General features: G+C 41.1%; 1 protein-coding gene across 1 annotated transcript in view; it reads right to left on the bottom strand.

Annotated features, from left to right (window-relative positions):
• Cblb (Cbl proto-oncogene B) overlaps window positions 1-12,307 on the bottom strand; it is a 201,183-nt gene extending 188,876 nt beyond the window's left edge. The window contains exons 1-2 of the mRNA XM_055593944.1: window positions 12,257-12,307; window positions 10,785-10,970 (exon numbers count right to left, since the gene is read on the bottom strand). Of these exons, the coding sequence (XP_055449919.1) occupies window positions 10,785-10,952 (168 nt within the window). The 5' untranslated portion in view covers window positions 10,953-10,970; window positions 12,257-12,307. The remainder of the gene's footprint in view (window positions 1-10,784; window positions 10,971-12,256) is intronic.
• Window positions 12,308-16,026: the final 3,719 nt, after the last annotated feature.

Genomic DNA, 16,026 nt, shown 5'->3' with positions numbered 1-16,026 from the left:
TATATATATATATATATATATATATATATTATTATTATTATTATTATTATTAAGTTTTATTTCTTCACTTTATATCCTGAACGCAGGGCCCTCCCTCCTCTCCTCCCGGTTCTGCGCTCATCCCATCTTTCCCCTTTCCCGACCTCCCCTTCTTTTCAGAAAAGGGAGACCCCTCACCACCACCACCCTGTATCAACCCTCCCCAGCACATCAAGTAGCATCAGGACTGAGTACATCCTCATTCACTGAGTCCATGCAAGACAGCCCTGTCAGGGGGAAGTGATCCAAAACCAAGCAACAGAGGCCCTATCAGGGATATCCTCTGCTCCACTTCCTGGGGAGCTCATATGAAGACCAAGCTGCCCATTGGTTACATATTTATAGGGGGTCTAGGTCTAGCACATGCATGCTCATCAGTTGGTGCTTCAGTCCCTGATAGTCCCCATGCGTGTGGGTTAGTTTTCTCTGTTGGTCTTTTTGTGGAGCTCTTGTCCCCTCTATCCTTCTATCCTTCCCCCGATACTTCCACAAGACTCCTTGTTCGGCTACTGAGTCTCAGCATCTGTTTTAATCCACTGCTGGGTTCAGTCTCTCAGAAGAGAGTTACGATAGGCTCCTCCTGTCTGACTGCAGACACTCTTACCACAAAACATGGCAGACACGTTTACTCTTTTGACTTTGATACCTCTTTCTCTACATAGGTATATCAAAATATTGTGCTGTAAACCTTAAAGATATGCAATTTTCAATGAAAACAAATTTTTAAATATGGCTTCAGGAACACACAAGTACTGTAACACTGACTATCCTGCTGTAGGGCCAGAAAGGTGCACTTCAACATGCTATCCAAATGGCATCATGGAAGCTAGGCTTCCATGATACACTAGGCTGGGAAGTGTATGTAGGTAACAGAAGAGAGCAAGAGGCAGCATGTCAGACAATAGCACAGGTATGTTCATCTCAACATGTCAAATTTTTAATTTGCTAGATATCTGTTGCTGCTGTTTATTTGTGTGTTTGTTTTTACACTAAGGAAAATCCTCTTTCTTAATCAAACTTCTATAGTACTTTAGTAGGGACCCTCCAAACGATAACGGTTTCAGCTTTCAACACCTGCCTCTGGACACCCACAAAAGTGCTATCACAAACAGAAAATAAGTGAACTGTAGTAATTTCAGGAAGCATGAACACAAGTTAAACTTGTCAACAATCAATGAAATGAACAACCTTCACACTGTCATATTTTCTTTGGTGAAGATACCATTATATATTTTGTTGTTGTTGTTAAAAAAAAGAACAACAACAAAAAAGCATGCTGGCTTAAACTGTCAGGCACCAACCTTTAACACTAATTCTTACCATGACCTGTTGCATTATCCTAATTTCTCCCACTATGTACACAGTTCTTAGCCAGAGAATTTTAGCACATAGTATACAAGCAATAAATGAACAGGTAATAAACAGGTTCAGTTGAATAAAAGAATCAGCACACACAAACACATACACATACACACACACACACACACACACACACAAACACTTTTGTCTTTTAAATTGTGAGCCTAGCCTTTAATGACAGAACCACCACGCACAGACATACATACGCACATACTTCATATAAATGGTTTGACTGTGTAATTTGCTTAATTTTCTTAATTGACTTCTATAAGTATACAATTAACTCTCCAGAGATAAGAGTTTTATTTAAATGTAAGAATACTGCTTTCATCCTCAAGAGATTTCTACGCAAGGGCCAGATAGAATCTCCCTGATTAAATAATACCAAGTTTTTATTAGTGAAAAGCTGACAGAGCTTACACAAAGGGAAAGGTGTGTGTGTGTGTGTGTGTGTGTGTGTGTGTGTGTGTGTATGTGTGTGTGTGTGTGTGTGTGTGTGTACATGTGAGCATGTGTGGAAGTAAGAGGACAAGTTGATAGAACTAGTTCTCTTTTTCCACCATGTGAGAAGAGGAAAAAACTTAAGGTCACAGGCTTGGCTGCAAGTGTCTTTACCCACTGACCCATCTTTACAGCTCCAGTTTTTCAGTCCTTGAAACAAAGAGATAGCCTTAGCACAGGTGAGTTTCAAAAATACCACCAATCTCTTATGCTGCACACAGCTCAGTTTTAGCAACATGTCCTTGTAAAACGTCACAGACTGATGAATTATTAACTTGTACAGAGGGCAGCTTCAAATTCATTTGTTCTATTGGTTAATTTGTTAACAACTTACTGAAAAACATCACATAGTTTTTTAGACATTCCAGGCTCTTTCATAGATACTTTTAAGTATTGTGGATATCTAACTCACCATCATCTCTACTTGACATTTTTCTCACTTGCTTTTTTTTAGTTATAATTTCATGTGGAAACACACTGCTTGATTAAAGGACAAAGCTCTCCGGATAACTCCCCTACACCAGGTTCTGAGCTATGTGCCAGGAAATTATGGATGAGCAGAACATACTTCCTGCCTTAAGGAGTCTGGCAAACAAGACCTCTTTCTATATAATTAACTTAGGAGCAATGTGATTCTTGCTCGAAGGGATCTTAGAAAAGATCTCATCCAATCCATTCATTTCCGGATTTAAAATGCTAAGAACTACAATGATTAAGGGACAGTTAAAAAACCATTAATCCAACACAAGGGCTTGCATCTTCTTAATCTCAGGCTCCTCTTCTTCCTGGCTATACTACAATTTAATTAGAATTAGGCATATAATTAATGATTCCTTTCTAAACTCATTTCCATTTTTATTTTATTCCCTTTGCAGATTTACATGAACTTCATGGCCCATCTGTTAATTCAAGAAAAGTAATATACACACCAGGCATTGTTCAGGCAGAAGGAAGACAAAGGAGTAATTCACAGACCTGTCCTCATGGAGTGTCTACTAGGAATGGTTAGGGGTATAAGAAAGAATCACAAAATTTAGAACTGTGGTGAGGGCCCTTCCAGGCTCCAAGAGGAGAAAACCAGCAGCTAAGTCACGTTCACAAGAGCATCAAGAAAAGCATGCCTACATATTTAGAAAGGAATATTCCAGCTAAATCATTATGTAAAGGCTTAAGAGACACCTGCATAAAGAAAGGGGTTCATGCAGGTGTGCTAAAGAAGGAGTAAGGGTACAGGGCGGCTGTTGGCATACAATTCAGAAGACCTGAAAGGGGCTGGGCTGAGCTGGGCTACCAGGACCCTGCAAGCTACTCTCGTTTCAGAGTTAGCACAGGACAAAGCAGAACTGATGAAGCTGAGCTGCAGCATGCCTTTGAGTGTGCACTTCATCAGTGGGATTACTACTAAACTCTGTGATTTATGGCCACTCCTGGCCAAAATGAATAATCCTACCCCAGGACTATGACTTTTAAGCAGGTCAAATTCAATTCCATTCAATAAATATTTATTGAGTGCTTGCTTTGTGAAAAAAAAAAAAAAAAAGAAACCTGCAGAGGCAGGGGAAGAAAAATAGCCTTTCTAAAAACAGTGTATTAAGGGGAAAAAATGAAGCTTGCCACAAGGTTAGTGTTCTTGTAGAAATATCTGAGCTGCATCCTACAAGGAGAGCCGGTGGCCAAGCAGAAAATAAAGCCATGTTATATTGTGCAATGAAGGGTATTTTAAGGTTCAAAGTGATAATTAAAAGAATCGGTCAACATGATCACTTTTCTTTTTAATCAGAAAAAAAAAAAAATTAGGGTTTCGAAAAAGGTTGAAAATTTCATCACTGAACCAAGGAGTTTTGGAGTTCTAAAGGGAAATCTTTAAAAACCTTGAAAATCACCAAAAGCAACTTTCTCACTGTGACATGACAGCATTAAAACATGGAAACACAGCCTGTTAAGAATTGATCCTCGGTACCCAGATGACTGACTTAAGAATCAGAAAATCTATAGCACTACAAAACCGACGCTTGTATTTAATTATAGTAAAAGATGTTGATGGAGACTCTGTGTTCATATAGTCTGTTTATTCAAATACATAAAATTATTGTTTTTCATATACATATTGGTATTTCAATAAACATAGGCAAATGTAATCATATAATTATACATTTTCAATTATATCAGAGCAAAAGCACAAACATAATAACAGAATTTAATACTGCTATGAAAATTTCAAGCTATTAATTACTCTTGGAGTATTATATTTAGTTTTTTGGCATTGTTTTAAAGAAAATTTCCAGCTAAAAGTAATAAAGAAGTTTTAGATCAGCTAACATAACTTGCAAATAAAGTTAAAACCAGCTCCTAACCCTATAAAATAAATTTTACAGAACCAAATGAAAGTATCAGTGGTACGGAACTGTGTCTATACTGTAAAGAACTTTCATTCCAAAACATACTTCATTTCATGGAACATTCAAAGATACTGAACCAAGTCATGTAAGCTCTCAGGCTGAGCTCACGTTTACTACCACTGAGCTAAACCCCAAAAACCATGTATCTCCCTCTCTTAGGTACTATGTTAATTACAACACTTTTCCTTTCCCTTTCCTCCCTCCAAATTCTCCCTTATAGCCTCCCCATGCTACTTCCAATTCATAAGTTCTTTTTCTTAGTTGTTATTGTATGCATACATATATCTGCATATCATATACATGAATGTGCATATATATACACATATATTTTCATAAATACAATCTGCTGAGTCCATACAGTACTGTATGTATGTATGTTTTCAGGGCTGAGCATTTGTCACTGGACAATTCCCAATGTCTACATGCCTAAAACTTTCCTACACCTATGACTTAGGGAACATTGCTGAAGAGAGGGAAGAAAGACTGTAAGAGTCAGAGGAGTAGGCAACTTTGCTGAGTGATTGTGTCTCCTAATAACATGAAAAGCTAGGCCTGTAAAGTCTCAGCAACATGACCGACAAAGCATGAGCTGAACAAGGAAGGACACCCATGTACATCCAAAGTGGATAGGAGAAATCAGTTCTACACAAATAACTGCAGACCATTGAGTAAAGCTAGGAGCAGGATAGGTGGGCTTCCCAAAGGAAGAACATACCAATTGCATATCTGTATTTCATAGACTTAATACTGTCTTTAAAATGAAAGCCTTGCTTGCCCTGGTTCTCTAAACATTATCAGAGGTTTCTTACTCCAGTTATATGAATGCCACTGGAATAAATGGCATCTGAATGTCTTTAGGTTCTTTCCATCTTAATTCTGTTTCTGTCTTGCTCATGCATAGATGGACACACACACACTCACACACTATAAAATTAGTTCAACCCTCAATAAACCCTAAAGCTATCACAGCTTTCTTTTTGTCTATTATTACAGTGAACCACTAAATAATCTCCATACACATCCTAATCTGGCCCCATCACAAGTAAAATTAATGTGCCAAAGTCAACAATAGCTTCTGATTAGGAAATCCAATGACTTCCTAAGTTTTACCCTGTTTAAATTTGGCTTTGTAAGAACCTGAAGGAATCCTCTTGACACTCTGTGTCCAGGAATCAGTACACAACTGTTCTTTTTCCACCTTTCCATTCGTAGTCTATGCTAAGACTCTCTTCCCTTTACTACCTCTAAATAAAATGCCCATCATACTCCCAAGAACTGATTTTCTGCCTTTGTCTCTGACTCTATTGCTCTGCATCAGAATTCCTTTATGGTGCTATAGCTTGAGGTGCTATGCCTAGGAACACCTCTACCAAATATATACCCCTGGTTTCCAATTCCCTCTGAACTATAAAACCAACTTTCCAACTTCAAAATCAGTTTCTGTCTTGTAGATGATACTGAACACAAAGCAAACAAACATACCAACACTAAAGCTCGGCCTTCCCCTTCCGGTGCCCCATCTCATTAGGGGCTCCACTGCCTTCAGAGTCAACCAGGTTGAAAACCTCAAGTCACTTTCACTTCACTTTCTCTTTCATTCTTCAACCCTCAAGACTCTCCCAGACCTGTAGCTTTTCTTCCAAAAGCCTTCCACTTTTGCAACATGCTAAGACAACTGTCAGGTCTCTAGAGGAGGTCTTTATACGTTCTTAAATTGCTTTAATTCCTCCTCCTAATCATCTTTTGCATTAATCCAACTTCAGAGTCAGCTGGAATATAAAAGACGAGCCTTTTTTTCTCTCTCTCCATGAGCAGAAATTTTATTTTATATGCCAACCAAATAACTAGAATCCATTTTTTTAATATCAAAAGTTTTGTCATCCTCTTTTACTTTACACTCTCTTACTCAACAATCTCTCTCCACTCCTTCACACAAATAAGCTTTACAGTCCACGAGTTCAAACTAGAACACAATTTCTCACCTCCAGCAAGCAAGTCACCTCCATACTAGTACACAATTTACACCATGTCATAGCACTTATTTAATATACTATGTGATAGTATTTAGAAATGATGTCTGTACAGAGTGACAATTGGGGGGTGGGGAGAGGAAGGTAAGGAAATTGACAGCATATAATCAACTTTTGAAAGAAGGTGAAATCTAAATGTTAAAATATTTTAAGAGATAAAAAATGATTAACCAACTAAAATTTCCATTATATGTCTCCTTTCCATTATAGCATTAGGCCAATTAACTCTTGACAGATTCTCTTTAAAACTTTCACTTCAGTAAATTTTCCTAGGTGTTACTAGTAGCAATCTTTAGAAGCATACCTATTATGTCAGCACAAATTCAAAATCTAACTCAGTGATAAGCAAAATCGCCCAAACGACTAATGTGTTGTTATACCCAATCAAGATTTAATAGGGCTTAGAATTCTACTAATGAATGACTTCAAGAGAAAAACAAAAACAAAAACAAAACACACACACACAGATAATTCAAATCAATGTTATTCCCTTTATCAAAGACAGAGTAAAAGAAGTAACATCCAAACTTTCTTGGCTGATGATACAGGTCTATAATCTCAGCTACTCTGGAGGCTGAGGCAGAAGGACCACAAGTTCAAGGCCTAGCTTGGCTACAAGAGTGAGTTCAAAAACTATCTGGACAATTTACAGTGACCTTGTCTCCAAAGAATACAGAAAAAAAAATATTTAAGTTAGAAATACCCTAGGGAAGTAACTGAGGCCTGAGTAGCACAGCTGCTCAGTGTGGCTTTAACAGCCAGTACTGGTCAGGGAAGGGGAACTCTATTTTAAATCTTGTAGAATCTTTCTCAGATGCATGACAAACTTTTAAGAAGTTCAACTATTAAGAAGTAATATTATTTTTAAAATATTTATATGTATAACTTATGCATCATTGATTGACAAACTTTAAATTTCATTCTGGTGAAATTGTACACAGAGAGAATAAATTCTTTCAAATCTAAGTGGTGTAGTGTGGGTAAAAGGCAGGGAAATGCTAGGTGGTATCATCACTTTCTAAGTGCTTTTAACACTTATATACCAATGTAACTTCAAATAAATGGCCGGGGCAGCAAGAGAAAAAGCATAGGCAGGTCCTCAGCTTGCTTTGCTCTTTATCATCAATTAATTATTTTCTAAACTCCCAGCCATCCATGTACACTCAGTGCATTTAGCATCTATTAGAAGGAAAATGTTTTTTCTGTTTTCCATCACCTGGCTCAGACTCTCTGCAAACCACACTCAGGAACCTCACATTAATAAATTATGATTCCAACCACACCGATTAGCAACCATTTCCTTAACCTCGCTCCAGCATTTCCAACCCGAGTACAATAATGCTGTTCCTAAAAGGCTGGGGCAGCAGAATCCAGACAGAAATCCAGTGTCTAGAACAAGGGAAGATCCTCTCCTATGCCTCCACTGTGGTTTGTTCAAGTCCATACCCCAGCCTTTTTTATACCCCATGGCAATTACCAATTAATGTCCACCTCAGATACTGTCCTCTTGGTTTACAGGCCAAAGATAGGGCTATGTCTCACTTAGTCTCCCCCAGTAATAATCACTTTGTAACACACAATGGTCTCTCAGTGTTTATTAAGTGTTTAGGAAACCATGCTTTAACAATTTTGGAACAAACTCCTCATTTGATTTTGTGTGTATTTAAACCTAAATGTGTACTCAAGAATAGTTCTGCCAGTGTTATCAATGAGACATCCAATGACCTGATGGTTTGAGGCTCTTAAACTGATAGGAAGAGCTAAGACCAGAAAACTATCTAAATGGGATGCCTTTGGTTCTGCCACTAGTCACTTTCTCAGTTCATGCACTATGTGAACTCTGTGTTACTGATTACAAAACATTACATATCTTGCAAAGAACACAGGAGCAATTGCTTTCTCTTATACTTGGTGACCTTGGAAAGAATGCTTGCTCTGGGAAAACAGAACAATTTGTTGCAACTGAAGTCTGAAATCTCAGTTGATCATCTTAAGCTCTAGAGAGCAAGAAATGAAAAAGCTATTCACTTACTGCCCAAAGCATCATTGTCCCCTCTAAAACAAGTTAGTAGCTACTTGAAGGCAACACTATGAAGACCTCCTCAAGACAAGGGGCTTCATAAAGAAAACTGTACAACTTCACACTTAAACCTGACTTTTGCTTAACAACCTCTTAGACCTCAAAACCTCAGTTCTGTATTCACAATGTAAATTTACACCATTGTAGCTACTTCTCAAAAGCCAGAACATTCATCAAATGGTAATATGTCTGTACCAGCAATAAAGTTCCTCAAGAATCATCAGCAATGCTGATGATAGTATGAGCCACTTCCTTCATCACTGTCGAGACAAACGCATGCTGGAAAGACTTCTGCGTACAACCTTCAAGAACATGTTGCCAATTAATATAATTAATGTTCAGTGTCCTTCTCTTAGTGTGTGTTAAGAGTAGAAGGACATGTAGCAAACTCTCATGACAAATGTGAGTTTTCTCCACAAAGCCACAGATGCATTTACGTTGTCATCTATGACAAATAATGGAGATGAATAGGGAAAGCCGTATTGCTGCAACTTTGCCAACATTGGCATCCACATCCCACTAAGTACAGACTTGGGGTAAGAGAGTTCTTAGGTGTCAGACTCAACTACAGAAGCTAAGTTTAAACCCACAAAAGAGATGATAGACAATGGCAGGTGTTTAAATGTCAAATAACCATCCATTTACTATAACTCATGGTGAAATAATTAGAAGCAGTTAATGTGTAGGCTAACAGGCAGTTATACAGCAAAATTATGCATACCACTTCTTTTACTATTTCCTTAATGACTTGACATAACTTTTGCTCACCACTTCCTTATATAAATCTTTTTTTTAATATATTTTATGTTCTAGCCCTCAATCACAAATACACAAATGCCAGCCATCTCAAGCAATGATGCGGACAGACCATCTCTTGTGAAATCGGACCCATTTGTTATTCACTTATGCAACAGATAAACTGGAACAAACCTTGAAGTTCTTCTCCTACTACCAACTAATGACTCAGGCAATAAGGGTGACCTTCAAACACGTACTCTGTAGAAAAGCAAAAATGGCTCATACTGTGCTTGCCAGAAAGATGCAGTTTTTCCAACTGCATATTCTTCATTCTTCATTCTAAAACCAAAACCTGACCCCAAGCAGCAAGTTACAATGTTCTGACATCATGACATCATTCTGTCTGGAGCACTTTAATATAACAATTTGAAAAAATTGGCAGAAGCTTAAATGGGTCACACTGAAGGCCAAAAACCAAGGCCACTCACCTGGTAAAAAATGTATTCTGGTGCTGCATCTGACAACAGTGGCCACCCAATGCCAAGCCCACAGCTCAGTTAGCTCCAGCCTCCATAAGGATACATGAAAATAAAGCAAACAGTGTCACCTCCCAGGATTGTTACTACTACTCAGTGGTTTTGTTGTAGCCAATTTTGTCTTTAGTAGCAAACCAAAGCCAAGGTAAATGCCACCATATGATTTCAAACAAGCTTTGGCTCATCCTTCTAAAATGCAGCATAGTCTAACTGCTTCAAAATGATAAAATTTGGGAAGAGAAGCAAGCCACCATATTTGTCTCACAAGCCTCCTCAAACAGCGAGCTGTACAGTAAGGGCCCCCTGAGGGGCTCGCACTGCCCTTTTAACTGGACTCTTCTGAGAACTGACATCCAGTTTGGTTTCTTCTTGTGAAACTAGAGTTCATCTAAAAGCATGAAGAAAAACCACAGAACTTTCTGACACTCTTAGTCCCACACAACCTCCAACATACGGTTTCCTTTCACAATAAACAAGGTATAAGCAAAAAGGTTCCCTGCTTCAAAATGGAATAGTAGAGGAAAAGAAACCATAATGATACTGTAAATAGTAAATGAAGCAAAAAAATAATAATAATAATAACAAACAAACAAAAACCCACGCACACAAAGATCTTGAAAAGATGAGTGGACACTGATAAAAATGGAAACTCTGAAATACTGCTTCCTCACCGAATGGTCCACAGTGGATGTTCCAACATCACACATGCCGTTGTCCTAAGTGTGCTCCAGCAGAGACTTTTGTCCACTTGCTTGCTTTCAGCCTTCTGTTATCTAGCAACAACGGAACCCCACCTAAGACTAAACAAACTTCTAAACCCTACCATACCCACACACCCACCAAGAGTAGACGACGGTAAAAACTCTAGATGTCCTGGGTAATACCCAGAGACTCTGGATCTTCAGAAGCAAGACAAAGGGTTAAAAGAAAAAAAAAATCTTTTCTCTGAATGCAACTTTTGCAAACTCAGCGCTGAAGAAAAATGGCCCAACACAAATCAAAAGATGAATGTCATAGTAATGATTATTAACCATATGTAGAGACTAAACCTGGAGAGCCTGCGCTCAGGGTGAACAGGGCCATGCACACACACTGAACTCACCACTTTGTCCATGAGCTTCCAAGTCTTCTCCACAGTCCTGCGGTCAGCTGCAGCTTGCTTTGGGGGTCCAACTGCATCCTGGATAGCGTCAATAATCCCCAAAATTCGACCTTTGCGGGGGTTTCCTCCTCGACCACCAGGATTTCTGCCATTCATGGAATTTGCCATCTGGAATCTAAGTCCTTTCTGCAAGGCAAATTTTAAAGAAAAGAAAAAAAAAAAAAAAAGTTAGCTGGGTAGGAAAGTATTTCCCCCAACAGGAAACTGAAGTGAACAGGCACTAATGGTAATCTACGCCATCTCTGAGATACAACTGAGGGTCCCTGATTCAACTTCTTAGTCAACCTTGTGTAACTGCCTTCTCCAAGTTAAGAGCTAGGACCCGAGTTTGCTCTTACAATAGGAGAAGTTAAAGTTGCATCCTCCTCCTCCTGTGTTCCACGCAGCCACAGCTCACCACCACCAACAAAGCAACTTTTAACAGCTGAGAACACAAGGTTCTCCCCCTTCTGCTGTAATCCTGATTCAAAATATGAGAGCTGCAACCCCTAAAATTTATATTGGGGACCTCACTCATAACCCCCCCCCCCTTCAAGCCGTTAGATTTCGCCAAGTTATTACATAAACGCAAAGTGCTCCGCACACGCATAACATAAGGGACACGTCTGTTGTCAACAAAGGCGGAGGATTGGATTTCCCCCCGGCCAAAGCCAGCAGCCGCGGACACACAAATACTTCTTTAAAGCAATGCGGTGAGTAGTTTTTCCCTAGAGCCAAATAAACAAACGAACAAGCAACCCCTTCTTAAAGAGCGGTGAGAACCCAGTGAGGGCGGGCACGCACAGCGGAGTTCACTTCTAGGGTGGCCCCGAGTGTGCCTACCCGGGATCGAGAGATCCAAAGCTTTGTTTCAAGACGCCTGTGCCCCTTCCTGGCTCTGGCCTCCCGCCAGCCCAGCCACTCAGGACTCTGGGAAAGGGACCGGGAACGCAGCGAGGATAAAGTAGCCCTAAGACCCCGTCCTGGCTCCGGAGTCCCACAGCCTGGCGGATCCCGCGCCGGTCGCACGCACCTCCTACCAGCTGCGATCAGCTTGAGTCCGCTCCCTCCCGGGCCCCGGGCCAGCCAGGGACTGCTCTTTAAATCCCCACTTGGCTCAGGCCCGCAGTGGCGACAGCAGCTGGAAGCCAGGGCTGTCCCCTCTCCCTGATGGCCCGCTCCCAGCTGCAGGGCTCCGGGCCAGCAAGCGGCGATCGACCTCGGGGCGACCCGCTCTCTCCTCTACTCGGGTCACCGCGGGCCGTCCCAAGCCACGCGTGATCGTGGGTCCCCCACACGCACGCACAGCACACACACGCTGCCTTGGCTGGGGTGGCTCGGGCGGGGACTCAGTGGAATCGCCCGAAGAGCGCGCTCCGGGGAAGGAGCCACCGGGATCTCGGGACACCGAGACTCGGGGACGCGGCAATTACCGTGCAGACAGCTCCACGCCCGCCCGGCTGTCCCGCGCCACTCTCGGGAGGCCGCCGCAGCGCCCGCCGGTGGAGGAGACCACTCACTGGCCACCCCACCCCTGAGCCATCCCCGGAGACCAAGGCGCGGGGCGGAGCTAAGGCGGAGCCTCGGGCCGCCGGGCCAATCCCGAGGGCCCGCTCTCTGCCAGACAGCGGGCGGAGCCAATGGGCGGGACGATCCTCTCCTCCCGCGCTACCCCCAGGTCCACGTCCTCCACGGTACACAATGGCCCCAGAGGAAGGCCCGCTCGTCCGCGTCCCACTTGGAGAACAACTCGTAGGGAAACGGGCCTAGGCTGGCCTGGAACAAAAGTGGGACCAGGAAAGGAACCGGGAAAGAAGCGGCAAGGCGCCGGGGAGCTAACCAATGAGGGGTGTGCAGGTGGGCGTGAGCGCCCCGAGCGGGAGTCCAAGCCAACTGGGGCTAAAAGGCGGGACTTCCTGCCTCACTCACCTTCCTAGTCTTTGTTTCATAGCAACAGAGTACAGGCTGCCAGGATGGTGCTTCTCGGCTCTGGGCGGGCCCCAGGCTTAAGAAATGCATCTCCCTAGGGCTGCCAGGACAGCAGCCAAATAGGTCCAAGACCATGTTCCTTGTTGGCTGTCAAATAAAGAGCGACAGTCCCCTAGCTTCTGAGACGAAGGGTAACCTCACACAGGACAGGCGAAGAGTAAACTAGTTGCCAACTAAAACTTCCTAAATTTCTGAAATGTTTCCCTTTTTGCTTTTAGTTCTAGAGGGATTCCAGATCAAACATCAGGCTGATGAGAAAGCAAATAGTGGACAACTTTGGCTAAATAGTCTCTGTTGATCGTGCCACGACAAATGGGGTATACTAACCTGTTTTGCACCTTTTTATTCCAAACAAGTTTCTCCATAAACCTTTGTAAAGAACTCAGCTGTTCAATTTTGTCTGAGTCACTTTTTCTCCGTGTAGCTGTGTCTCCATTTTAATGACAACCTCATGTCTGCCATCCTCTCCCAATGTTCATCCGTTTCTGGGACTGTGTTCTTGATGTCCATATAAAAGGAAACACGTCTGGTAACGCTTAAAATGAAATGCCAGGGCCCTTCTGTCAACATAATCATACACTGAACAAATGCTTGTATTTCTCGGTATTTGGTTCAGTCCCATGCGGCTACCATTTGTTCCATGTTTACATGTTTGAGAGCTGGTTTCCCCCTGCAATTGATAGTAATGGATACACCTCACACCTTGGGCTCCTGGATGTGATGCTTTGCGCCTTTTAAAACATCATAAATACATGTATGCAGACAGATAGACAGGCAGACAGGCAGACGGGCAGACAGCTTATCCTGACAGCTGTGTCTCAGTAGCTCTGGCCGTTCCCTAGTGAGTATTTTAGTGTTGCGATTGTTGCTCTGCAAACCTAAATTCAGATAGTTGATCGTTTAATGAAAAAAAAAAAAAAAAAAAAAAGTGGCACAGTCAGGCAATAAAGTACTTTAAAATACTTTTCAGGAAGTAATAGTTTCCTTCATTGTTTCCATACTAATAACTAAGTAGTTTCCTGTTTTACATATGTAGATGGTAAGGCCTCTCCATGTCCTGTCCACCCATCCAAACCTCCCTTACTGCTTGTAACAGTCGCTAGTTTCTATGTGGCAACTGTATAGAGAAAGAACTTTGTGTTTTGCATCCTCTGTGTGTAAAAAGCACCCTTAAAGACAATTCAAAAGAAACTGCAATTATGTGTAGAAGGACCTGCTATACATATATACATAATACTTTATAATTAAATGTATTGCTTACCTTCATATTTGGATAAATGGAGAATAACAAAATACCTATTCTATTCCTTTCAAATTACAGTTTGTAACTGAAGGCTATGACAATTAGAAAATGGTATGGGCAGTGGAACAAAGGGCATCATGTAGATACAAATGAAGAGCTTCATTATATTTGTTTCTCTACTCTGGTTTGGACCCACATAAAACAAATTCATCTCACTGGGGCTGCCAAACTTTTCTAACCAGAGCAACTGAAAAACAAGTCTAAGATCATGTTTCTAGAAGGCTGACAATAAATAAGAAACAATCATTATGTTAGTCAGGGTTCTCTAGATGAGCAGAAGTGATGGCACATAGGTATATGTATATACATTATCTAGCATAATGTATATATTATAATATAATATAAATATATTTAAAAGGATGCTTTATTAGACTGACTTACATGATATGATCTGGGTAGTCAAACAAATTCTTTTTCACACTGCAGAGACCGAGAATCCAAGAGTTTCTCAGTCCATGAGGCTGATGTCTCAGTAATCCGAATCTAGTGCCAAAGGTCTACACTATTCCTGAAGAGCTGCTGATATGCAATCTGCCTTAGAAAATTGAGGAAGCTGGTTCTAATATGAGAAAAGGAATGCAGCAGACACAGAATAGATGAAAAGAAAAAAGACAAACGGGTAGAAAGCAAAGTTGCTTGCAGCCTACACATGGGTGGTTTTTCCCACCTCAAATCTAATGAGGAAAATACCTCACAGGATGGAGAGACGGCTCAACAGTTAAAAGCGCTTGTCCTTGCAGAAGATTTTGATTTAGTTCTGAGCACACACATGGTCGCTTACAATTATCCATAACTCCGGGTTCCAAGTGTCCAGTGCCGACTTCTAATCTCTGTGGGCATCAAGTGTGCACGCGGCACACATTCACTCATGCAGCAAAATATTCATACATATAAATCATTTTTAAAAAAATCATCACAGGAATTCCCAGCAGTCTGCATTTAGTTGATCTCAGATATGATCAAGCTGGTTGAAGACCAAGAGTAGCCTTCACAGTCATCAAGCTTCTAAACTGATTAGAAGCCTCCCCTAGAGAAATCATATATGCACATGCCTCCTGTAATATATGCATATATATCCACATACATACATTGATATATATGAACTCTATTTATCAAAGCCATGCAAATCTAATTAAGTTGTGTTATAACATGAATCCTAGCTGAGCTCAAATTGGTACTGGGTGTTTGATGAATTCTGAATAGCTGGTAGGGCATCAGCCCTCTTTTAGTGGGATTTAATGTAAATAAAAGAATAAAGACTAATGGGGGAAACTGAAGAATAAAATACTCCCCGATCAAAGACTCTATTAATAAATATTGGTACAAACATTGTCTTAACAGACTTTGTGATATTTTGTTTAGTCTAAGCAGTAGTTTTCTAAGCAAACAGAGTTAACTGAGGAAATAATATGCTCATTTCTACCAAACAGGACAGTTTCTAGTCCAAGCAGTTTCAAGTGAATGCAAAGTTCCTGGGAGTCTTGAGAGGGGTTCCTACCTAAAATGTCTTGCCAGTACCAGAGTAGCCAAGTAGGTTACAATTAAATCAGCTGTTTTAGCTTGATTTCTCTGATAAAGACCCTGAGTAACACCAACTTGATAGTGAAAGGGTTTGTGTGGATTACGTGTCCAAGCGACAGCCCATCATTGAAGGAAGACAAGGCAGAGGCCATACAAGAATGTTACTTACTGGCTAACTCTAAGCACTTGCTCAGTCTGCTTTCCTATACCACCCAGGACCACCTGGTTGGCCCCCCTGGGGTGGGAGGGGTCACACATCAATTGTTAAAAAAGAAAATGTCCCCACAAAATTGCCTACAATCTGATGCAGGCAATCAGTAGGTTAAGGCTGTCTCTTTCCAGATCACTTGAGCTGATCAACTTGTGTCAAACTGACCAAAAAAAAAAAAA

The sequence above is a fragment of the Psammomys obesus genome, unplaced genomic scaffold (genome assembly GCF_907164565.1).
Source record: "Psammomys obesus unplaced genomic scaffold, mPsaObe1.curated_primary_1811, whole genome shotgun sequence".
Taxonomy (NCBI): domain Eukaryota; kingdom Metazoa; phylum Chordata; class Mammalia; order Rodentia; family Muridae; genus Psammomys; species Psammomys obesus.
The sequence above is the reverse complement of the archived record's forward strand: the minus strand, read 5'-3'. Positions and strand labels throughout refer to the sequence as shown.